At 33.8% G+C, this 26,106-nt stretch overlaps 1 protein-coding gene across 12 annotated transcripts in view; it reads right to left on the bottom strand.

Annotated features, from left to right (window-relative positions):
• Liprin-gamma (liprin protein kazrin) overlaps positions 1–26,106 on the bottom strand; it is a 433,354-nt gene that overhangs the window by 78,468 nt on the left and 328,780 nt on the right. Inside the window, exon 1 of one of the 12 annotated variants that reach the window (XM_074113718.1) lies at positions 5,086–5,107. The exons of the other annotated variants lie outside the window; for them this stretch is intronic. Within the exon in view, the coding sequence (XP_073969819.1) occupies positions 5,086–5,092 (7 nt within the window). The 5' untranslated portion in view covers positions 5,093–5,107. Of the gene's footprint in view, positions 1–5,085; positions 5,108–26,106 lie in introns of those variants that run through there. 12 annotated transcript variants of the gene reach the window in all.

Genomic DNA, 26,106 nt, shown 5'->3' with positions numbered 1-26,106 from the left:
AAACAGTTACTTCAAACAAAAAATTTACTTGTAACAATACTTTTCTTTAAGAAGAATCTACGATTCTTACAATTATTAAAGAGGTTCAAATAAGAAAGTGATAAAGCATTTTATCTCCTTAACGAAAACCTAATAGTTTAAAAAGTTAGGTATAAGGGGCGATTGAACGACGAAAGGTACAAAAAATCAGCCAGTAACATTTCATTCATACTTCAGCTCGTAATTTCAGCCAATCAGAATCGTTAAAAAAAAAAGCTTAAGTGCTTTATTCAAATTTTATTACAATTTAATTGTTGTTCATTGTTTTTGGTGACTGATTCATAGTTTCAATAGGATGAAAAAATAAATGCCATTTCAGTCGAGTAAAATTTATTATGCCGCGAGCTTTCGACCTAGGGACTAGGTCCATCTTCAGGGCTAGTTTAGAAAGTAATACTTTTAAATTTCAGGGTTCAGGGTGTCTTCTGTCCATGAACAGACAAGACAGAAGACACACCAACCCTGAAATGAAAAATTATTACTTTCTAAACTAGCCCTGAAGATGGACCTAGTCCCTAGGTCGAAAGCTCGCGGCATAATAAATTTTACTCGACTGAAATGGCATTTATTTTTTCATCCTATTACACTTTAAGTAATTTTAATACTAGGCCCTTCTCACCTACAAAATATTTGTTCAGTAAAGAGTAAAATATTTGTTCAAATTGAGCTCCTATTTAACTTTGGATTCCTTGTAATCGGAGATATTCAACCATTTATACTGAGATTTTTAAAAGAATACTAAATTTTGCTACAATTTATGGAATTTAATTCTAATATTCACATACTCTTTTTGCATTATCTATGTCTTAAAATGTGCATGTAAAAGACAAAATAGCATTATATCAGACCAAACTATGTGAACATTACTTTAAATGCAAGTTAGTTTTTCTAAGTACGTAAATACTTGTACTTAAATGTCAGTTTGGCTTGTAATTTTTTTCTCTAATAATAGTTTGGTTCAGAGGGAATGTGTCGCATTCTATCGACATTATTGTTAATGTGATCTCTTTTTATGCAATCCTAAGTTACCACAAAAATTCAATTATATTCGTAAATTACGGTAAGAAAAAGTCATGTGAGTGTTCGTGCAAGATTCTTTTCTTGAGAAAGTAAAGTGAAACTGTCGAATATTGGCGAAAACTATCTTAACTTTATAAACTATTTCTTGAAAATTGAGAATTATTATTATTTTTTCCTAATTTGTTAGCATTTATTCTCAATATCTACATAAGATTAATATTGTTTCTCAAAATAACATAAAAAGTTAATAAAATATGAGAAAATAATAACAGATTTAGAAAAATAAGTGATAGGTATTGAAGCGCCATTGTTAGAGTACGCTGTGATCAGCCATGACTCGCTATCATTGGACGGGGCGTGACTACACTAGTAGTGGGAGTGATGACGCTAGAGGTAGGCGTGACCCGCCCACAGCCTGCAACCGTACTGCACTGTGATTGGCTAATGCTTAGAAATTAGTGAAATAATTAATTTAAAAATGTTTTTCCAACATTTCTCCCATAGGTATTTGATAAACTATCGATTTAAACAAGAAAAAAATTTTCCCTATAAAAATACGATAAATAATATTTCTTTTGGGATAATACTTCATGTTTTACCAAATTATCGTTAACAGAAACAAAAAAGTTGAGAAATTGTATTGTTTTATCGTGAAATAGATAAAAGAGAAATAGGCTTGTGAGCCGCCATTAAATAGGCTGTAAGCTTACTTAACACTCCATCCGGTGGAGAACTCTAGCGGCAATTTCTGTAAACATAAATGCAGTTTCTACATACACATTTAACCATGTTGACAACTCACTAGATCTATATAGGATTATCTTACGTTTACATTTAACCATGTTGACGACTCACTAGACTTAAATAGAACCATCCTACACTCATATTTAACCATGCTGACGACTCACTAGACTTATATAGGGTTATCTTACACTCATACTTAACCATGTTGACGTCACACTAGACTCAATTAGAACTATCTTACACTTACAGTTATGTTGAAACTCACTAGGCGCAATTAGAACTATCTTACACTCACATTTAACCATGTTGTTGTGAGTTGATGACTTACTAGACTTATATAGGACCTCCTTACACTCACATTTAACCATGTTGACGACTCACTGGACTTATATAGGGTTATCGTACACTCATGTTTAACCATGTTGACGTCTCACTAGACTCAATGAGAACTAGCATACACTTACAGTTATGTTGAAACTCACTAGGCGCAATTAGAACTTTCTTACACTCACATTTAACCATGTTGATGACTCTCTAGACTTATATAGGACCTCCTTACACTCACATTTAACCATGTTGACGACTCACTAGACTTATATAGGGTTATCTTACACTCATGTTTAACCATGTTGACGTCTCACTAGACTCAATTAGAACTATCTTACACTTACAGTTATGTTGAAACTCACTAGGCGCAATTAGAATTATCTTAAAATCACATTTAACCATGTTGAAAATCACTAGGACCATCTTACACCCATCTACTAATTTAGGAATTATAATATATTCTGAAATTTCAGATTCCAAATTTACAAAGGAAAATATAGCTATCTTTTTTTTAAAAAAAATTGTTTAAATTTTTATTTTATTAAAGCTGATATAAATTTAATATTATTATGTAGTTAGGTGGTTACATAATTTCTCTCGTTTTTATAAAAACTTTTGTAATGAACTTATTTATTTAATTATTACGTAACATTTTCATTGGTTACTTTATTTTTTATTAAAACTAAACAATTCAGTTTTGCTGCATCTCAATTTTATAATTAGTTTTTCCAAAAATTTTAGCTTAAACATACGAGAGATATTTATTTTTTTAAATTGTACCATTTTGTTTTTTTAAACAGTTTTTATGCCCTAAGGGACAACAATATGGGACTAAAAATTGTATTTATTGTATAGCAATGTTTAAACAATGTGTAGGTAGTACAGTTGTTACCAGCGAAATCAGTTACTTTTTTTTTTTCATTGTTTTATGGAGTTTTTACTTGTTAACAATATTTTCATCTGAAACTTTAAATGTCAGGGGGTAATAAATAATAATAATAATATTATAGAATATATAAATCCCTTTATTAAGGTTTTAAAATGAATTTTTACAAAATTTATTCAAGTTAGGTATATAGTTTTTTATTTTCCATCAAATTAAACAACTTCATGTGCAACTGACATTTAATTTTTTTGTTAGTTAATGTTAATTTTGTTAAAATATTAATTACTAAGTATATACGTGGGTCGTTTGAAAAGTCCGTGCAAAAATAAAAACTACTTAATTTTTTGGGTTAAACCTTTTTTATTTTTCAACATAGTCCCCTTTTAGGCTTATACACTTCGTCCAACGCTGCTTTAGTTTGTTGATTCCTTCCGAATAATAGGATTTGTCCAAGTCTGAAAAATAGCCATTCGTTTCTGCAATCACCTCCTCGTTTGAATAAAATCTTTTTCCCGCCAGCCATTTCTTCATAATGGGGAACAAATAGTTGTCCGAGGGAGCCAAGTCTGGAGAATAGGGGGGATGTGAAACGAGTTGGAACCCTATTTCCATTAATTTTGCGACCACAACTGCTGAGGTGTGAGCTGGTGCGTTGTCGTGATGGAAAAGGACTTTTTTGTGGGCCAATCGTGGGCGTTTTTCTTGCAGCTCGGTTTTCAAACGGTCCAATAACGATGAATAATATGCACCTGTAATAGTTTTACCCTTTTCCAGATAGTCGATGAGGATTATTCCTTGCGAATCCCAAAAGACAGTCGCCATAATCATTCCGGCCGAAGGAACGGTCTTCGCCTTTTTTTGGCGCAGATTCCCCCTTGGTAACCCATTGTTTAGATTGTTCTTTGGTCTCAGGAGTGTATTGATGTATCCATGTTTCATGCACAGTGACGAAACGACGCTTAAAGTCCTGCGGATTCTTCTGGAACAACTGCAAACCGCCCTTGCAACACTTCACACGATTTCGTTTTTGGTCAAGCGTGAGCAATCGCGGCACCCATCTTGCGGATAGCTTTGTCATGTCCAAATGTTGATGCAAAATATTATGTGGCCGTTCATTCGAGATGCCCACAGCACCTAGCAATCTCACGCACCTTCACTCTTCTGTCATCCATCACCATATCATGGATTTTATCAATGATTTCTGGAGTAGTAACCTCAACAGGGCGTCCAGAACGTTCAGCGTCACTTGTGATCTGGCTGAAACTTGGTGTGTGTTCTTCCAAGAGATGCTACTAACTAAACATAACCTCGATACGCGCCAGTAGTGCTATCTCTTTGACTTTGCACGGACTTTTCAAACGACCCTCGTATATATAACACTAATTGAATTTGATATTAAAAAATTTCTAGATTTTTATTATATTTTTTCAATTTTTTTTAATTAATTTTTTTTTTTATAATTTCAATTAATCAACAGTTTTTCTCAAACTGAATAACCTTGGTCATTAAATTTTCTTTTTAATGCTGTGCTTAAGTTCAGAAGTTTAAAAAAAAAAATTCTTCTCCCGGAAATAGTTTTCGATTTTCTCTGAAGTTCATAATTTACAATTTAAGCTCTTAGATCTAGAACTTTTATTTATATTAGTGTTTGTGGAGTATTTAGTTTATGGGCAGTTCCGAGAAAGGGATAGTGTTAGAGTGCTCTCTGAAGTTTGATTTTAGTGCATTGTACGGTTTTACCACGTTTACACGGTAACAATTCATTATGTTTTGAAATTACGAGTTTTAAGGCTAAAACTTTTGGTTATTTTTTTTTTACAAAAAGTATGGACGAACTTAGTTGAAGAAAACATACAGAATTTAATATCGGAAGTATATAGGGATTTCAATTAATTTGTTTTTGAAATAAACTTATATCAAAGTTACTTAGTTTAAATTCCCAAAAAAAATCACCCTTATTTCCTGGCAGTGCTGGATATTTTAGCAAATAAAAGTGCATTTTATGGTAAAAGTGCAATTTTTCTGTTTTTTTGATTTAAAATTAGGTAAAAAAATTTGTTTTAACTTACTTTTCATTTTCCAAAAAGTTTCATAACGATCGATTGCACAATTCGATCTTTGTTTAATAGGTTTTTAATTAAAATTTTACATATAAAATTAAATATAAAATAAATATTGACTTAATATGTACACAGATTGGGTATTTTCAATTTGATTATTCTAAATTTTGAGCACAATCTTTTTTCTTTAATTTTTCCTGCCTAATTTGCCTCTCAATACTTTGTAATTTTGATCGCAACAATTTAATATCATTACGAAATCCTTCACATTCTCTCAATCGTCTTCTACGTTCTTCGTCCAGTTTTCTTAATAATTGTTCTTCTTTAACCGCGAGGCGTTCTTTAATTTTCCTATTCAATTCTCGGCTTTCATTTAATAGTTCTTTTTGTTCGGCTAACTTTCCTTCAAAATCTATAATTTGTTCTTCAAAACATCTTATCATATGATCTTTTTGATAGAGTTTTCCTTTTAATTGTAAAATTTCTTTATCTTTTTTCAAAATTTTCTCCTTATTCTCGGGAAAATCATCACCTAATAATGCTTTACAATGATTTATTGTTTTTCTAAGTTTTTCATTTTCTTCAATTAATTCGACTTCTTTTTCACGTTCTTGTTCTAGTTTGTGCATAATTGCTTTCAATTCGTCTAGTTTTCTCATGTGACAATCATTTAAACGACAATTTAAACATTTCACCTGTTGTGTTAGTAGTTTTCTTTCCATTTCCCATTCCTTTTTCTTGATATCTTGATCATTGATAAGTGTGACAATTTCATCGCGTAAATTTTCTGTTTGTTCTTTTAGTTCAGCTTCCAAAGATTTCACTTTTAAACGGAGTATATCTTGTTCACTTTCGTGAAATTCCTCAAGTTTACGATTAAAGTCGCGTAATTGTTGAAAACTAACTTTCTTCTTATTCGGACTTTTCTTATGCAATCCATACAAGTCGGATTCTTTCAAATCGCAGTGTACCAATAGAAATTGTATATTACGTTTATCGTTCGCCCTACCGATACGCAGTTGATCATTTTCCGCGGTTAAACGTAAAACATGTTCTCTTTCTTTGTATAAACATAATTGTAGATCGCTGATTGTATCCTGTAATTCAGCGCTATTTTTTAGTATTTTCAGCGCACTCTCTTCACGTTCTCTATTTGAGTTGACAGTTCGTTTAATTTCGGCCACTGCCAGCTCAAGATCTGCATGCTTTGAACGCCATTCACGTAACTTCTGTCGATAGAATTCCAATAACGTTTTGCTGGGTATATTTTGCGAATCCATTCCACGTGAAGCCACACCTGCAAAATTTAGATTTTACTAATTCATTTTTTTTTTAAGAACATTTTCTTTGTTTTTTATTGTTAAATTGATATTTTTCATTCTTCTAACAACAGCAAGTTCAAAGTAATTTACCAACACCTTTTTCTGGGATATTTGTTACAATTTACTCTCAAGAGGAAGTATCGTGCAGATTTTTTAGTTTTTATCGGAAATACACATTTTGGGACTTCCTGTACACGTAAAAGTGGTTTCTACAAATTGTGAGGGGGCGGGTTAATTCTTTTCAGACTTTCTCTAACCATAAATCTCGAGATTTTAAACTTAAATTTTTCCACCAAACTTCGTATTTCAGAAATATAATTATTCCTAATTAAAATATGTATACAATTTGTAAATCAGTAGATTATTTTGAAATTTTTCATTTAAGGCAAACGTATTCATTCGTATCTTTACGCCAGAACATCACAATAATGACTTTTTCAAGCATAAATATTTAAATGAAAGTAAAAACACTCTCCTTGAACTTGATTTAAATATGAAGTGTGGGGAAAATAATTTTTTTTTTTTTTTTAAATCCTCGCAGTAAAATGGTACTTCTTGATGGTGGATTCTTAAAACACGGCATTTTTAGCGATACCCTAAATATACTAGAAAGTTTTTGGGCGTATATCACATCACAAAATTGCCTAAAGGGAGAAAGCTAAGCACCTTTTTCCCCCAAATTAAATAGTATTTTCCCGGAAAAACAGTTCAAATAAAGTAATAGAACTTCCAGTAAACAATGAGTGTTTCCGGTTTAAGGAGAAATTTTTCTCGAGTAAAAATTCAAGAAAAGTGCTGCTTTCGGTTAGAAAAATGTTTACGGCTACCTTACAAATTCCGACACTGAGGAGGAGGGAAGGGTTCTGCCAAGCGTCTAAAACCTCCTTAGAATCCCATCATTTTCATTCACAAAAAATCCTACCCATAATCCTGAATAGGATGAAAAATTAATGCCATTTTCAAAAGTCATGACAAACTTTATTATGCCGAGCTTTTCGATGACCTAGGGGGACTAGGTCATCTTCAAGGCCAATTTACAAAGTTTACAATCATGTTTTACATCATTGGTTGGACTGACACATTCAATCCATGAACAGACAAGACAGAAGACACACCAACCAATGATGTAAAAACATTGTAAACTTTATAAAATTGTCCCTGAAGATGTCCTTAGTACCTAGGGTCGAAAGCTCGGCATAATAAAGTTTGTCATAACTGATACTGGCATTAATTTTTCATCCTATTGAAACTATGATTCAGTCACCAAAAATAATGAACAGTAATAATCCTGAATGCTCTCCTAACCAATCAAACCAATCATAATTACCTATATATCGGTACCTTTTCTGTCCAACATAATCTCAAACTGTTACTTAAAAATTCCCATCAATTTATCTCCGCATTATAATCCCTTATTTCTTCGACCTTTTTTTTTTCTGGATAATTCCTAAAAATCCTCTTTTACGTGGTATGGCGATCAACATTAACTTTGAGAGACCTGAATTTGTTTGTTTCCAGTTTTCCACAAAACAATCCCACATTTGTTGTACTCAGGAGATTTCATAATATGTATTTCCGGTAAATACGCAATAGCAATGTAACTAGACTTGATCACAGTACTTCGCCTACCAGAAAACGTAAGAAGCTTAAAAAAAATTGATAGAAACATATTAAACAAGAGTAGGTAATAATTTTCAGTCCATGTTAAGGGCAAACTTAACATTTAAGCTGTTAAGTGTTGAGTATTAAGTTAAATTCGTGTTTAGTGCTAAGGGGTATTTGAGCTTGGTATTTAAAGCTTTCTAAAGTATTCTTTGAGAACTTCATTTGCTAAGTACTGTTGCCTAAGTAACTGTAATCCATCTCCAAGCATCATCAGTGGTTCTATTCACTCTTGGGATGTATACTTTACTTTTATACTTTTTTTGTTTTTAACTCAACAATTTTTAAGTTCATAAACAGTGAAAATTAGTATGATCGATTTTTATTTAAGTACCAAATTAGGCCATTATTGGTTGCCTAACCTGTTCAAAAATCTATTGTGTACATTTACAGGACTTCCTCTTATTAAATTACGTATTTAAATTTCTTTGAAATCTAGAATTTATACTTTAAAAGATCGTCAATAAGAGCGTTTTTTTTTAAATTAAAATTTATTTAAAATAAGATTTATTTTACTTTTTCTTAGAAGAGAATAATTTTTTGGTGTTGTGAGGAAGAGGGTTGAAATGACTCTTCTTACGATTGCCCTACTTCCATTTTTCTCACCACAGTAAGAAAAGCTAAGAAAACTCATAACACTTGTAGGTTTCATACCCTAAACAGAACTCCAGACTCACTATAAGGAGTGACAACGTCCGCTCACACCAAGTAGATCCTGTTTTTTTTTTAAAGGACAAGTCACAGCTATGGTGGCAATAATGAGCGCACAATACGTGTCCAGGATGGACAAGTGTTCACCATTGTTGGCCGCCATTTTGTGGGTTTTAAGCCTCAACCTTTAGATATCCCAGCATGTTTTTTGTATTCTAGAAACTTTTCTAGGACCTTTTCTCATTTGTTTTAGAATTGGTAGCATAGCGATCATAACCAAAACGTACTCTACAGAATCTAAAAGTTGCGTATTTATTTCTCTATATAATCATTGATATTTAAGGATATAGATGTGTTGGATAAGATCATTGATTTTATGGCATCCCTGGACCGGTAAAGAAATTTCAGTTAATCAGTTTGGTAAAGAGATTTCAATAAAGTAAGTGGTGGTACTTCTGGGTGACCGAATTTCACCGAAACCTTATTGTGGCATCCTCTTTTGGCACGTAAATATCAAATTTGAACTTACTCAGCTTTTTCGGTTTTGAGTTACGTCAATAGAGTCAGACGATTTGGATCAGTCCGAGAAGATCAGAAACTTCTCTCATGTTATAGTTTATAGCAGGGGTCCCCAAAATTTTTACACAGGGGTCCAGTTCACTGTCCCTCAGACCGTTGGAGGGCCGAACTATAAAACAAACTATTTTAAAGTAAAAAAACAAGACGGGAACAAATAGAATATTTCAAATAAAGAACAAGTAAATTTAAATCAACAAACTGCCCAGTATTTCTGTGGGGATTATGGACCTGCTTTTGGCTCATGAGATGGTCAATGTCCGGTTTAGTTATAGTGCTTTGCCTTTCTTCCTACTTCTGCTGTTATTTTACACTGTATTCGGAGTCGTGACGCGTGCATCACGCGTCATCGGAAGTAGTACTGTACATGAGCGACACATATAGTGCTCCTCTCACTGACCACCAATGAAAGAGATGCCCCTACCGGAAATGCGGCGGGGGCCGGATAAATGTCCTCAGTGGGCCGCTTGTGCCCTGCGGGCCGTAGTTTGGGGACCCCTGGTCTACAGTGTATTAAAAGGAATCCACTGTTTCTGGATGTGCAAACAAAAAATTAATTTCTAATCTAGTAAGAATAACAAAATAAGGATTAATAAGGATGTTCCAGAAATAGGGTATTCAAAAAAAATGTAAGCGTTAGAACTTAGAATCGTAATAAGAGACGGCCGAGAAAGAGTTTCAAACTATTTTTTTTCCTTCACTTTTTTCAAATTTAAAGACACGAACTCACAAATACAAAAAAGGGAAAATCTCTGCTCTAAAATGTAAGAAAAAAAGAAGAAGTTAAGGGTTGAAACTTTCTGCTTATAAACTTAAGACGAAGAAGTAAACACTCCTGTAGAGTGTACAACTCCCATCGGAGAGCTGCGGAGTACTCGCTAACTCGATGTATAGCTCACTTCCGTCGCCTTCCCTGAGCACACACAAGAAATTTAAGCCCCTAAAAAGTTCTCTTAAGTAATTAATAGGTAATTAATTAGAGAAAGATATTTCCCTCAACCATCCCATCTTCCCTCGGGACAGCATGAAACTCTCATCCCAATATTTCACGCTCAACTACTATATTTTCTTCAGCTTAATAGCAACTCTGTTTTTTTCAACACCGTACCATTTCATTTAGAAGAATAAGGGAAAACTTCGTTAGGAGAAGTTGTGGTTTGGAAAATTACAAAGCTTTTATGGAAAATTCTTCACAGACGATCTTAAAGAAAATCTAAGATCATAATGAGTTCATTTCTGGAACGAAAGGAGATGGTCCAGTTTTCTCCGGGTTGCACTCTACATCAAAAAAGTTTTCTTCACGTTCAGGACCTTCATTCGTGACAGGCATTAAGGGAAGTTAACAGATTTTCAATTGAATATTAAAAACTTCCGGTATTTTAGGCCCTTCAAGGGAGGAACTTTGATTTTAACGATGTGTCAATAAAACGTGTGAAAAGAACATTGTTACCTTAGGCGAACTTTGATTCCTTTAATTCTTTCTCCCCTGCATTCTACTTTCAACTATAAAGATGTTTCAAGAGTATGGACCACTGTCCATCCCCCAGGACGTGATTCGTCCTGATTCAAAAAAATTGCAAAAAAAAAAAACAAAGACCCAAAACTGACACTAGCAATGAAGTCAGGGGAAAAACAAGAAATTATTTGAAAATAAGATCCATTGAATTTATTACAGCCAATAATGTGGATATTGCAGGAAATGGAAATTGTATTTCCTTTGGAATTTTTCCCAGCAGAAAGCAGTAAAAGGAAAAGAAAAGTTATATGTATAACCGTTATCTTTCTTTAACTCCTCCTTGGAGTTCGTCACGCGAAAACAGGGACTTAATAAAAAAAAAAAAGGACATGAGAACAGGGACGTCCCCTCTTCGTCCCTGGAATAAAGCAATAAGAGGTCTGTGCGGAAAGTGGGAGGAAGCCACGGCTGACTATAATGTTAAGTATAAATAACATTGTCAATTCAGTTGAATTCATTGTAATGGATTACTGATGGTAGCCATTTTTGTAAGCAAGTAATTTTTAAATTTTATTGATTTTTCCGTTACGATTTTCATAAATTTAACAGAAAAAAAATTGTAAATATTCACACAAATTTACGTAATAGAATTTCCTTAAAACGTCTGTTGCAAAATCGCCAAAAATAATTTTTTTTTAAACTTTAATTTAACTTTTGCTCACGTGATTTCCTTTAAATTTGGAATTTCATTAACATATTAGAGTACTCCTATTAGCAATACAAAAGTTTATGCGACCATATATTACTAAGAGGTGTGGCTATTAAATAACGAGACTGATGCTGCTACAGAAGTACTATACGATACATGCGCCAAATCCTAATGACGGACAGCTGTGCAGCGTAAAGCCTTCTCTTTCGATTGCAGCGTCTCACGTGTTTGTAGAGAAATTAGTCTGACCGGAACCGTCGTTTGTGAAAGAGGTGTTAGTTTCATTTTGCCGAAAAACATGATACTACACATGTAGTAGAGCAACGAATTGTCGTGAAATTTCGCATGAAACTTGGTGAAACCGCTACTGAAACTTATCTGTTATTAAAAGAAGCTTACGGCGATGAATATTAATCACATGCCCGAGTTTTTGAGTGGTTCAAGCGTTTCCAAGATGGCCGAGAAGACGTCGGAGATGGTGTCCGCCCGGGTCACCCTTTCACGTCCAAACCGGATGGAAAATATCGATTATAATTAATCAACATTACTACCGTGAGGTGCTTGCTCAACTCCGTGAAAGAGTAAGGGAAGAAACGACCCGATTTGTGTAAGAACAAGTCACGGGGTTCTCCATCAAGACAACGCGCCGGCTCACACTGCATTGTCTGTCCAAGACGTTTCTAGCCAAGTACAACATCCTAGTTTTAGGTCTGACCTGGCCCCATGTAACTTTAGATCTGTTTCCCAAAGTCAAATCTGCATTAAAAGGAACACGAGATTTCAGTCCGTTGAAGCTGTGAAAGAAATAGCGGCACGTGTCATGCAGGAGCTGACAGAAAAAGACTTCCAGCACTGTTTCCGAACAATGGTAAATTCGCATGGAGCGTTGTAGGGGAGGGGTGTATATTGAAGGTGATAATAACTAAATATGTTTAAATTTAAGATAAAATGTTTTACAGCATCAGTCTCGTTATTTAATAGCCACATCTCGTATAAAGGAAAACCTCACTCCACCTCTCCCCCAGAACTTCCTGAAAAAAAATTCCTAGTTTAAATTTTTAGATCTACATCGAGCAGATAGAGATCGTTGGAGTAGTTTTTTTTTTTCTCAGCTAATTCCAGAAAATTGAAAAATCGAATCAGTAAATTGGTCGCAACAGGTTGTCGGATATCGTTCAATAACTTATTATCGTATTATAGTGGTTCAGGGATTTGTAGCGCTACGTTTCAGTTTGACCAATTTGGGGGGTACTCAAAAAGAAATCTTTAGTTTCAGCTTCCTACGAGTTTTCTCCCCTCACCCACACACACACACACACAATATTTACGAACCCAGAAAACCTCCAAGCGTATTATTTCCTGTCCAAACTTGATATACAAAAAAAAAAAAGCAAAAATCTGCACGATTACCAAATGCTATTTAACGTGTTGTTGAAACAGGAAATAATAAATTCAAAAATTCTCTTTTCCCCATTCGTCCAATGAAAGCTGAAAACTACATTAAACTTTCACAAAATTTAACCACAGTCTTACCACCTGTGAAGGTAGAAATTTACCCTTTATAGCTTAAAAGAGACGAGAGAGAAAACCCATTAGTAAAATTAGATTTGATTAAATTTAATGAATTTCTACCAACTCTAATTGGCCTTTATTACTACTAAATTACTCTCAAATTTACCTATTTAGTCAGTCTAGGAAACTACTTAGCAGAGATGAACTTTAGCTAGGCTAGAATTTATTAAAGCAATTTCCGTTTTCTAAAAAGGCAAATGTCTGAACATCTGCATAGAGTTATTCATGAATGAATCACCAGTACTAAGTAACTTTAATAACTAGCATTTGTGGCTACTATCCCTCGGGATTACTATATAGTGCTAAAGCTTAAAAGTGATGAGAGAAGTTGTATAGAGTGGAGAGTGTAGACTTCTAAGAAAGTTACAGCCTAGGCAGTATAAACCTAGGTTGTGGAAACAACAAAGTTTACCTTGGAAAGAGATATGTCCTAAAGGGGTTAAGGTCCTAAGAAAGGGTTTAGTTATAGTTGAATGCCCAGCCAGCAGGGTGCTGTAAAACAGGTTTGTAAACTGGGACCGTCGTTCTTGTTTTGGTACCGCCTCTATTTCTCCTTCAGAACCCTTTATTGCACCGCCTGCCATTCCTGGCTATCTCAAAAAAAGGAGTTCACTCGTGCAACTCTTACCAATTCTGTGGCTGAAGGTTTGACGTTTTATTTCCCCCCCCCCTGGCCAGCCTGAATTCTGTGGAATTCTATGTGTTCCCCATTTTTACTAACCTGTGGGCTCAGTTTCATTCATCATTACAACTTACTATCCAATTCCAGACTTTACGATTACACTTGTTTCGTGCCACTATTCTAAGTGATTTGCACATCTTCTTTAGCCTTTTCACTTAACGTTCTATAGAAGAAAGAATTCAACGCAGGCCAGATTTTGGACGTTAAATCTTCTGTTGGAAATGTCTCCGCTTTAAGTTAACCTTGGGTAAAGTGGATTTTCACAATTTGGTCTGTGGATTTGAGTGTAGGATCTAGTAGTCCAAATCGCACAAACTTCACCATTAAACCTTACGTTAGAAATGTTTTTTTGTTTTGTTTTTTTTGGCATTGGCTTCCGCCATACAGCCAGCATCGTCTAGGTGCTTATCACTAGAATATCACTCACTCTCCATTCTTACTTATAAATACACTCGCTTCACACATTCATCCCTCTACTATATACAACTATTTACATATTCTACAGCTAATGGATGGATCAGTACTCTATATTCCTGCCATCCTTATAACTTAACCGAAATTAAAATCACGTAATCCTTCGCTAATCATTTTCTTCCATTCATTCAACAACTTTTAAATACATTCATATTTCATTGCTAGCTCTGCTATAGACTTAAGCACATATATGTTGGTGGAGATTATTATGTCTTCGTAGCGAAATGGTGCATCTAAATACCTGTATATGTCGTCAAACATTCGTTTCCTTTCTACCACATAACGTGGACATACCATTATTACATGTTTGAAATCCTCCTCCTCATTGCAATCTACGCAAAGAGGGAGAGGACCTTTTGTTGATCCTGTGAAGATACGATCCGCACACCGCGTGGTTCGCTTTCAGCCTGCTTATTGTCGTAACAACCCATTTATTCCCTTAAACCATGGTTGTCTAGGTAACTGATCTACCATAGTTTTATAGAATCTCCCTTTATTACCATTACTGTAATCTGTCATGCCATTTTTGTAGTGCTGCTTTTGCAATTGTACACTTGATATCGGTGTGTGGTAATTTATAATTAGCCATTTCCCCCACTATTGGTGGGTTCCTTTGCAAGTTTATCCACAATTTCATTTTTCTTTTATACCACAATGACCTCTTACCCACAAAAAATTAATGCAGACCCCCCTTAGAAGTGTTAAATTATCTTGATGCCCTCTTCCAGCTTCACTGAAATGCAACTCTGTTTTTAATTAATGCAAGAAACATGCACTACTTCCTGTCAAAGACCCCAATTATATACATTCCCCCCTCCACTTAAATGCTTAAAGTATGCATAACACGTATTATTCATAAGTTTTTGGTAGCATTTTATACCCAGATAATAAAATAATATAGCTAATTTATTTATAACCTTAATATAATTTAGCAATGTAACACGTGCACTTGATGTTTGTTACACGTGTCAGCAGATATAAAACATTGGGATTGTTCTTTGTTTTTTTGCAAAGGGTCCCACGTAGCAAATAAAGCGAGATAAGATAAGCAACAACTAAGTTAGTGAAAAAAAAAGTATGGGGTTCTGGGTTGCTAAACAATGTTTTGCTAATTAATAGCTAAGCATTGGTGTTCGGCATTAAAACCCATTATTAAATTGCTCGAAGTCTGTGCTCGAGTTGGTAAGGAGGAGGAGAAGGGTGGTACGTGTGAACAAACATTGGTTAGCGCGTTGTTTATATAAGCAAAGCGAAAATGTACGGCCCTTGTCTGTGGGGGTAGTGAATTAAGGCCTATGGAAAAAAGGGGTAGCCTTTTTAGAGTATTTCTCCAGCGAACTTGCCACCAATTCATGGCCGTTGGGGCGAAAAGCGGGGCCTCCCCCCATTTCTAGAGCTAACTCTTGCGTTAAACTTATTAAACCAAAAAAAGGAGCAGGCTAATGAAATTCTCGGTTGGAAAGTTTTCTATTGCATTTCGGAAAAGTGAAAATTGTCGAGGGTTATGGCTGTGAGAGATTTTCCGAGTTGGTTTTCTTCCCCTTCCCCACCTTCTACCAATTTTCTCTCGGCACATCTCCATTTCCATTCAAGATCAGAATGGAAAACAGCCCTCGGTACTTACAACAGCGTTCACAAGCTTAGTTTCTGAATTATGCGGCACTCCAGTACTTAAGTAAAACTCATCCCAACTTAATGATACCATTGTGTCGGAAAAACTAAAAGAGAATAATTCATTCGCTCACTTCCGGTAAGAGTGTTTTTCTTTTTAATAAAATTCCAGAAATTTTCACAAAATTTCTCTTAAGACTATTTAAAATCAACATTTCTCTGCCCTGACTGTTTTGGTGGAGTATTTCAAAACCCAATCAGTCAGGACAGAAGACACATCAACCCTTAATGTTAAGAATGTGAAATTGTTAATAAGCATAAGCCCTAAAGTCGTTAGAATCCCTAATCTATTCTAAGCATGGCAAAAAATAAATAAATAAGTCTGACTGAAATTGATAATAAAATTTTGAATTCAAAGAAAATTCCTCAATTAAATTGAAAAAAGGCTTCCGTATTTTCACGAAAATAGCTTCCCTATTTCCACGATTTTCCTGTAAACCGTGGGTTCTAAATGAAACTGTTTTTTTTTTTTTTTTTTTGTAACTAACTTCCTAATTGGAATTTTTTTCTTCTACTGTTCGTCCTCGAAGGTTACCAACGGGTGTAGGGCTTATTGCTAGGTAGAACAATAAAAGCAAGAGGAAATAACAAGAAGCCATAATGGAAGCAAATCATAGCGACAAATGGACCATAATAACCCAGAGGCTCCCCCCTCACTTTAACCCTTTAGCTACCTTCTTCTCCGCTCCTATGCCCTTTCCCTTTAACCAGTTATAACAGATGACGTCTTTCTTACCATAACTGGGGAAACACTATTTTCTGCAAGAAGCAAACCTTAAAAGTTATATTCTAGATCTACCAGTCAGTCGCAAAGTTAAACTAGGACCTTGCTTGGACCAATACTTAGAAAACAACAAGAAGAGGGAAAGGTATTACGTTGAGAAAAAAATAGTGTGGGAAAGCACGGGAATTCCTGAGAGATGAAGTGGAAAGGTTTTTCCACTTCAGATGTGGAGGCCGGTTGTTACAGGAAACTGTGAGTGAGTAGTTTTTCCAGGAGTTGCCCGTCCCATTTATCATTCACTTAGAATAAATCTCCAGCCGGAAGGACTCCAGCAGGAGCAAGGCGAATAGTGCTCATTACTATTGCATAATCATTATCCTTTAGGAACCCTACCTGAAGGCCCTTCTTCGCCTACATGTAATCACACCAGCACCTGTGCCTCCGCCAAACATACGTACAAAAACGAACATAACTTTAAATGTGTTCTCCAACTAGTGCGTATAACTTGCTACTTTTTCTGCCAGCTTCTTCTTTTTTTGGATGGACATCTTCGAAGGGTGGAAATTCTTTAAATAAATTTCTTTAAATTCTTTAAAGTAGTGATAGAATATTGTGCCATTAAAATAATTATAAATTTATGATTTGCTTGGGAACATTATAGCCGAACGGTTAGACTAGACTAGACACGCAAAGCTAAGATGTATTGTTGGTTTAGTGGGTTCGATTCCCTATCTCTAAGTCTTGGATTTTATTTAAAGGTTAATATGAGAAATTTATAGTTAAGTATGTTAGGTGGTATAGGCTAGACCCGCAAAGCTAAGATGTATTGTTGGTTTAGTGGGTTCGATTCCCCCGGTCTAGGTCTTGGATTTTATTTAATGGTTAATATGAGAAATTTATAGTTAAGTGTATTAGGTGGTATAGGCTAGACCCGCAAAGCTAAGATGTATTGTTGGTTTAGTGGGTTCGATTCCCTATCTCTAAGTCTTGGATTTTATTTAATGGTTAATATGAGAAATTTATAGTTAAGTGTGTTAGGTGGTATAGGCTAGACCCGCAAAGCTAAGATGTATTGTTGGTTTAGTAGGTTCGATTCCCTATCTCTAAGTCTTGGATTTTATTTAATGGTTAATATGAGAAATTTATAGTTAGGTGGTATAGGCTAGACCCGCAAAGCTAAGATGTATTGTTGGTATAGTGGGTTCGATTCCCTATCTCTAAGTCTTGGTTTTAATTTAATGGTTAATATGAGAACTTAACAGTAAAGTATGTTTGCTACTCTGCACGATACCTAAATACCTAAAGCCCGCCTGAAAAATACTATTAATTTATGCGGTAATTTTTCCGAGTTTTCGTAATAGTTTCAGTAAGGTGTACAAGTTACAGAAAAATGTAAGCCTGTTTAGTACATTTTGAATTTATCTACATTTTGCCAAGTACAATAAATAAATAAATTATTTGGGCTACTTTATTTTATTTGGAAAATTAATTTTTTTTTCAATCTACCTTGAAATAATAAAGGAAAATTACTTTGTTGAAACAATTTATGATTAATCACCCTATTTTGTCGTTAACATTCTCATCTACTGTAACTTGAAAGTTATAAGTTCAAACTTGAAATAAATTTAAAACTTTAAGCTGTCGCAAAGTTCTTGTATTAATTAAATCTTTTACATATTAAAGTATAGATATATATATATTATCATACATACGCCTATATTTAAGTATTTGGCAAATAAAATTTAGTTTCCATATACGCAAACTTTATTAATTTATCCAGTTTAAAAGGAACATACTTTGTAGCTAAACCATTTTTATTACATACTTTAAAATTTATAATTTTTTTAAAAAAATAATATTTCAATTGATTCTGATAGTTTTCCGGTGAAATATTTTCGTGACACTCACATGACTTCCTCTTATTACAATTCTCAATGTTTACAGCCACTTCATATTTATATCTCTCTACGCAAAAGAACATGAACTAGTGACCAAGTAAATGTAAAATGAAAGGGGCTTCATTAAACCGCCCACAAAATTAGCATTTTAGTATAAATGGCGACCTCGGGAGGGGGTGTGTGTGTGGATAAAATAGCATAAATTTTAATTAGTAATAAATGAAAATATAGGGCAATATATGTACATAAATACCCCTTTTCATGCCATAAAACAATAAATTTTCATTTTCTCAGTATGATATTCATATGTATATCTTGGAATTATATTCAATGAATAGAACTGAATAACATTTATTCAACCCTTTCAACCCTAAAACAGACTTTTCTTCGCTAAGCTTAGTTTTGTTTGAATTTATCATTACTTTTATTAAGAGTTATTCAGCAAAATTCAGAATAATCTCTAGCTTAATATTTTATACGACAGTATTTCTTCATCTCAATCTAAAAGGTCACCAGATGAATTAATGATCTTTAGTAGAGTTTCCTGCAAAGTCTCATTATAATAATAATGTCTCATTTCCTTCCTTAGAATCGTTTTATTTTAATTGGTGACGTTTTAAAGTTACTGAAGCCTTAAAAAGAACAAAAAAACGGGTTTTACAAAAAAAAGTACTGTGGTGTTTGTAAACGGCATAACTAAAACCAGCATAATCCGAAAAATAGAATATCGCAGAACATTTCACATTCGGTATTTCGACTAAGTTGAATCCTCCGACAAGCTTTCAGAAAAACAAAAACAAAAAAAAACACGACTGAAAAAATCACTTTATAGAAAAAGGTTTTTCAATTTTCGTTATTTTTCAGGGATAGCTGAAGGCTGAAGTTGTTAAGCCTTCCTTTATGAAGAATATCGTTTCAGCGGTGGTGCTTTTTTTTTTTTTCACTGTATTAATTTTCACTGATTTGGTGAATTTGGTGGCATATTGTTTTATGAAAAATTTCATTTGGTAAATTGCGTAGATGTCCACGGTAGACGAGCGGTTATAGGCTAGACCCGCAAAGCTAAGATGTATTGTTGGTTTAGTGGGTTCGATTCCCTATCTCTAAGTCTTGGATTTTATTTAATGGTTAATATGAGAAATTTATAGTTAAGTGTGTTAGGTGGTATAGGCTAGACCCGCAAAGCTAAGATGTATTGTTGGTTTAGTAGGTTCGATTCCCTATCTCTAAGTCTTGGATTTTATTTAATGGTTAATATGAGAAATTTATAGTTAGGTGGTATAGGCTAGACCCGCAAAGCTAAGATGTATTGTTGGTATAGTGGGTTCGATTCCCTATCTCTAAGTCTTGGTTTTAATTTAATGGTTAATATGAGAACTTAACAGTAAAGTATGTTTGCTACTCTGCACGATACCTAAATACCTAAAGCCCGCCTGAAAAATACTATTAATTTATGCGGTAATTTTTCCGAGTTTTCGTAATAGTTTCAGTAAGGTGTACAAGTTACAGAAAAATGTAAGCCTGTTTAGTACATTTTGAATTTATCTACATTTTGCCAAGTACAATAAATAAATAAATTATTTGGGCTACTTTATTTTATTTGGAAAATTAATTTTTTTTTCAATCTACCTTGAAATAATAAAGGAAAATTACTTTGTTGAAACAATTTATGATTAATCACCCTATTTTGTCGTTAACATTCTCATCTACTGTAACTTGAAAGTTATAAGTTCAAACTTGAAATAAATTTAAAACTTTAAGCTGTCGCAAAGTTCTTGTATTAATTAAATCTTTTACATATTAAAGTATAGATATATATATATTATCATACATACGCCTATATTTAAGTATTTGGCAAATAAAATTTAGTTTCCATATACGCAAACTTTATTAATTTATCCAGTTTAAAAGGAACATACTTTGTAGCTAAACCATTTTTATTACATACTTTAAAATTTATAATTTTTTTAAAAAAATAATATTTCAATTGATTCTGATAGTTTTCCGGTGAAATATTTTCGTGACACTCACATGACTTCCTCTTATTACAATTCTCAATGTTTACAGCCACTTCATATTTATATCTCTCTACGCAAAAGAACATGAACTAGTGACCAAGTAAATGTAAAATGAAAGGGGCTTCATTAAACCGCCCACAAAATTAGCATTTTAGTATAAATGGCGACCTCGGGAGGGGGTGTGTGTGTGGATAAAATAGCATAAATTTTAATTAGTAATAAATGAAAATATAGGGCAATATATGTACATAAATACCCCTTTTCATGCCATAAAACAATAAATTTTCATTTTCTCAGTATGATATTCATATGTATATCTTGGAATTATATTCAATGAATAGAACTGAATAACATTTATTCAACCCTTTCAACCCTAAAACAGACTTTTCTTCGCTAAGCTTAGTTTTGTTTGAATTTATCATTACTTTTATTAAGAGTTATTCAGCAAAATTCAGAATAATCTCTAGCTTAATATTTTATACGACAGTATTTCTTCATCTCAATCTAAAAGGTCACCAGATGAATTAATGATCTTTAGTAGAGTTTCCTGCAAAGTCTCATTATAATAATAATGTCTCATTTCCTTCCTTAGAATCGTTTTATTTTAATTGGTGACGTTTTAAAGTTACTGAAGCCTTAAAAAGAACAAAAAAACGGGTTTTACAAAAAAAAGTACTGTGGTGTTTGTAAACGGCATAACTAAAACCAGCATAATCCGAAAAATAGAATATCGCAGAACATTTCACATTCGGTATTTCGACTAAGTTGAATCCTCCGACAAGCTTTCAGAAAAACAAAAACAAAAAAAAACACGACTGAAAAAATCACTTTATAGAAAAAGGTTTTTCAATTTTCGTTATTTTTCAGGGATAGCTGAAGGCTGAAGTTGTTAAGCCTTCCTTTATGAAGAATATCGTTTCAGCGGTGGTGCTTTTTTTTTTTTTCACTGTATTAATTTTCACTGATTTGGTGAATTTGGTGGCATATTGTTTTATGAAAAATTTCATTTGGTAAATTGCGTAGATGTCCACGGTAGACGAGCGGTTATAGGCTAGACCCGCAAAGCTAAGATGTATTGTTGGTTTAGTAGGTTCGATTCCCTATCTCTAATTCTTGGATTTTATTTAATGGTTAATATGAGAAATTTATAGTAAAGTAGGTTAGGCGGTTAGATAGGCTAGACCCGCAAAGCTAAGATGTATTGTTGGTTTAGTGGGTTCGATTCCCTATCTCTAATTCTTGGATTTTATTTAATGGTTAATATGAGAAATTTATAGTAAAGTAGGTTAGGCGGTTATAGGCTAGACCCGCAAAGCTAAGATGTATTGTTGGTTTAGTAGGTTCGATTCCCTATCTCTAATTCTTGGATTTTATTTAATGGTTAATATGAGAAATTTATAGTAAAGTAGGTTAGGCGGTTATAGGCTAGACCCGCAAAGCTAAGATGTATTATTGGTTTAGTAGGTTCGATTCCCTATCTCTAATTCTTGGATTTTATTTAATGGTTAATATGAGAAATTTATAGTAATGCATGTTAGGTGGTTATAGCCTAGACCCGCAAAGCTAAGATGTATTGTTGGTTTAGTAGGTTCGATTCCCTATCTCTAATTCTTGGATTTTATTTAATGGTTAATATGAGAAATTTATAGTAATGCATGTTAGGTGGTTAAAGACTAGACCCGCAAAGCTAAGATGTATTGTTGGTTTAGTGGGTTCGATTCCCCCCAGTCTAGGCCTTATTTGCTGGTCTTCTGCCTTAAAAAATAGGCTATACTTTTTTTTTTTTTTTTTCTTTTTTTGGCATTGGCTTCCGCCTTACAGCCAGCATCGTCTAGGTGCTTATCACTAGAATATCACTTACTCTCCGTTCTTACCTACAAATACATTCGCTTCACACATTCATCATTCTACTATATACCGCTATTTACATAAAGTACTGCTAATGGATGGAGCAGCACTCTGTGCTCCTGCCATCCTTCTCGCTTAACCAAAATTAAAATCACGTAATCCTTCTCTAAGCATTTTGTTCCATTCATTCTAATTCGGCTATAGCTTCTAAATACATTCATATTTCATTGCTAGCTCTGCTATCGACTTAAGCACATAACTGTTGGTGGAGAATATAATGTCTTCGTAGCGAAATGGTGCATCTAAATACCTGTATATATCGTCAAACATTCGTTTCCTTTCTACCACATAACGTGGACATATCATTATTACATGTTTGAAATCTTCCTCCTCATTGCAATCTACGCAAAGAGGAGAGGACCTTTTGTTGATCCTGTGTAGATACGATCCGCACACCGCGTGGTTCGCTCTCAGCCTGCTTATTGTCGTAACAACCCATTTATTAGTGCCAGTTCCCTTAAACCATGGTTGTCTAGGTAACTGATCTGCCATAGTTTTATAGAATCTACCTTTATCACCATTATTGTAATCTGTCTGCCATTTTTGTAGTGCTGCTTTTGCAATTATACGCTTGATATCGGTGTGTGGTAATTTATAATTAGCCATTTCCCCACTATTGGTGGCTTCCTTTGCAAGTGTATCAACAATTTCATTCTCTTTTATACCACAATGACCTCTTACCCACAAAAAATTAATGCAGACTCCCTTCTCTTTAAAAATGGCAATAGTTTCTACAATCTCTGCGATAATGTGATTCATTCCTGCAGACTGGTTGTGTATATGTGATAATTTACACAACGCACTCTGGCTGTCACTAATAATGGTATATTTTTTCTCCGACAACGAATAAATATATTTTAAAGACTTTACTTTCATTACTTTATAATAAATCTGACCAAGTATTTTGACCAGAAAAACAAACAAAAATTTAACAAAATAGTATCTGAAATTATCCTACAATATATAACAAGGCAGAATTCCTTCTAGTACAACATAACTAAACTTTAGATCCTAACTCTGGAATGGGAAATTGATCAAGTTACACAAGCTTAAACTTCAGTTATTTGGGGTCTAATTTTGGTGGTGGTGGGCTCCGGTGTTTGGTATACTTTGTAGTTCCCATTTACGGTTAAACCCGCACACAAATATCTTATACTATATAATAATAAATACCACAAACTGGAAATATTTGAAATACTGTAAATCTATGGACTGTTGTTTTGAAATGGTGTATGTGTTTTGTCTATCTTTTTTCATCCTGAAGGACCAGAACTGTTCGCTATTCTTTTGTTTTACTCAGAAATACCTAAATTTAAATCTTATTGGTAATTTGTACGTAGAATACTAATTTAATTGTTAAAATTCAAAGGACAGTAAGTAAATTATAGACAAATTTACATACCTGACTTGAGTTCGCTTTGGATAGTTCATATTAATTTAGGAGTAAGAGAGGAGGAGAGAAGCCCATTTAAATTTACCCAAAAAATCTGATAAATTTAGAGGAAATATCTTTCTTGAAATGCTGAAAATTTCAGCTCCTCAAGATTAAAATTTTATTTTCTTTTTTTGCGTAAAAAAAAAGAAAAAGAAATTATTCGATTTTTAAATTTTGGAAATCTTAAATTTGCTACAGGTTTTGAGTTTAGAAACCACAAAGTTCGAACAGTTCTACCGTTTGTTTCTTTCCCTTATTACACCTCGTTAAAAAGAACCCCAGGAAGTATTGCAATTACGCAGTTTTTCGATTTTGTTTGAATGCACTTCTTGTAAATGTTTATATATATATCGATTAAGGCAAATCGAACTGATTAGTTTAGCCTAACTGTTAAATATTCAATAAGATGTAGTTGATTGCATTATTTGTGTAATTTCCGTTGTGATTACAAACTAATTATTCTATCAATTTTCAATTAGGACTAATAATTGAGTGACGCGTACCTTTAAATGTTGAATATTGTTTATCCGTCCGGTGATAAGATATTGGTTATACTGTTAGATGGAAACCAATTTCTGTAATTGGATCTGTAATCTCATTTAGAAGAACTCTCTCTTTACATTCACAAAACTAAAATATGATTCTACTTGTCGAAGTATGGAGTGCTAATGGCCTCTCCAGGTAGTCCTGCGTCCTCTCTGGAGTAAATAGAAATTTCCCAATAAGCGAGCTGGAAGAAGGACATGGTATTTTTTAAAGATGGTGGAAGAGGATACACAATTTTTTATAAGCTGGGATTATCCTAATTTGCCAGTTCCTTCAGTTCCTGTATCTTTCCAGGAGTATCTAGACAGTAATTGGTCCTTTACTTATGAATCCTACATCTCTTTGGTTGGTAGGCTATTTCAGAATAACTAGGAAATTCACTGAAAGTAAGGAATGAATTGGTACAAGGAAATGTGTTATCCCTAATTGCTTTCAACTTCTTTTCCTAGAACTTTATACTAAAGAACGTCCTTTAGGATGAACAGATTCATCATGTAGGGTGAGAGAAAGAGAGATCTTACTCAGCATCCGTGGAAATCTAATAGGTTTATTTTCATAGCTTTTCTTAGAAAATTCTTCTAGAGTAGTTATGTGAAAACTTCTTCTTAAATAACATCTTCTGTATGATCAAAGCCCTTAATGCTTTGGAAAATATTCAGGGAAAATCAGAGTCAGTACTTTGGGAATTGTATTAAGGACTGTTTTTCAGAATAATAATAATTTATCCATCACTAATATAATATTAAATAACAATATAATAATGGAATATGAATTATCTTTCACTTTAATCATTGTATTATTTATTCACCAGTTCTTATCTATATTATATTCTAGAGATAAATAAATATATTCGTATATATTTCGGCGGTGACAATGTAGATTATTTACTACAGAATATGTACAAAAGCTCGCCCAAGTCCATTGTCAATATAGAAGCCTTCTAATAAAATCTGATACGATTCGAGTCGCTTTGTTAAATGTTGGAAATCTAGATTAAAATCATCGTTAGAGACACGCCATGCGCACAGCTACTATCTCCATTTCTAGGATGATGATGACGTCTTGCTCACTCCAATACACGCTCTTTCTTCTACCACGAAGTAATCTGTTCAGTATTCCACTAATTTAGAGATAAATGTATTCCTTGTGTGTTCTATTTCTCTAAGAGTATGTGCCAAATTTGCCTGACGATTCGCCTGAGGGAATATTATTGTGATGATTATTTCTTATTAGTGGGGGATATTGAAATTGTGGGGGACATTGTGTCCGCCCTGAACTCAAAAAAAGAAAACCACCGGAAGTCCAAAGTTGATTTTCCACTTTAGTGAATCCACTAAAACAGCCACAATAAAGTTTTCACTGTTGGAAAATGAAAAATATTGCAACCATGTCAAATTTTCAGGATCGAGTTTTCTGAAAATATAAATTTTAATCTTTCCAGAGTTTAAAAAAGTGTGAATACCACTTTTATCGTTCTATTTGTTATAATTAGACCCAGAATAAATACCTGATATTGGGATTTTGAAGATATTAGATTTTGTATTTCTAACCTTAATACCTCTATTTACACCTTCGCTGACGACACTGCCATTCTCTCCACACACTCTGACCCTATCCTCCGCAGTACGCTCACTACAGTTCCACCTTCACTCAATAGAACCTTGGTTAGAAAACTGGCGTATAAAAATTAACCCAACTAAGTCCAAATACATAGTCTTCACACTCA

Source organism: Rhodnius prolixus, unplaced genomic scaffold, assembly GCF_049639745.1.
Source record: "Rhodnius prolixus isolate KJV_2025 unplaced genomic scaffold, Rpr scaffold_7, whole genome shotgun sequence".
Classification (NCBI taxonomy): Eukaryota; Metazoa; Arthropoda; class Insecta; order Hemiptera; family Reduviidae; genus Rhodnius; species Rhodnius prolixus.
The sequence above is the reverse complement of the archived record's forward strand: the minus strand, read 5'-3'. Positions and strand labels throughout refer to the sequence as shown.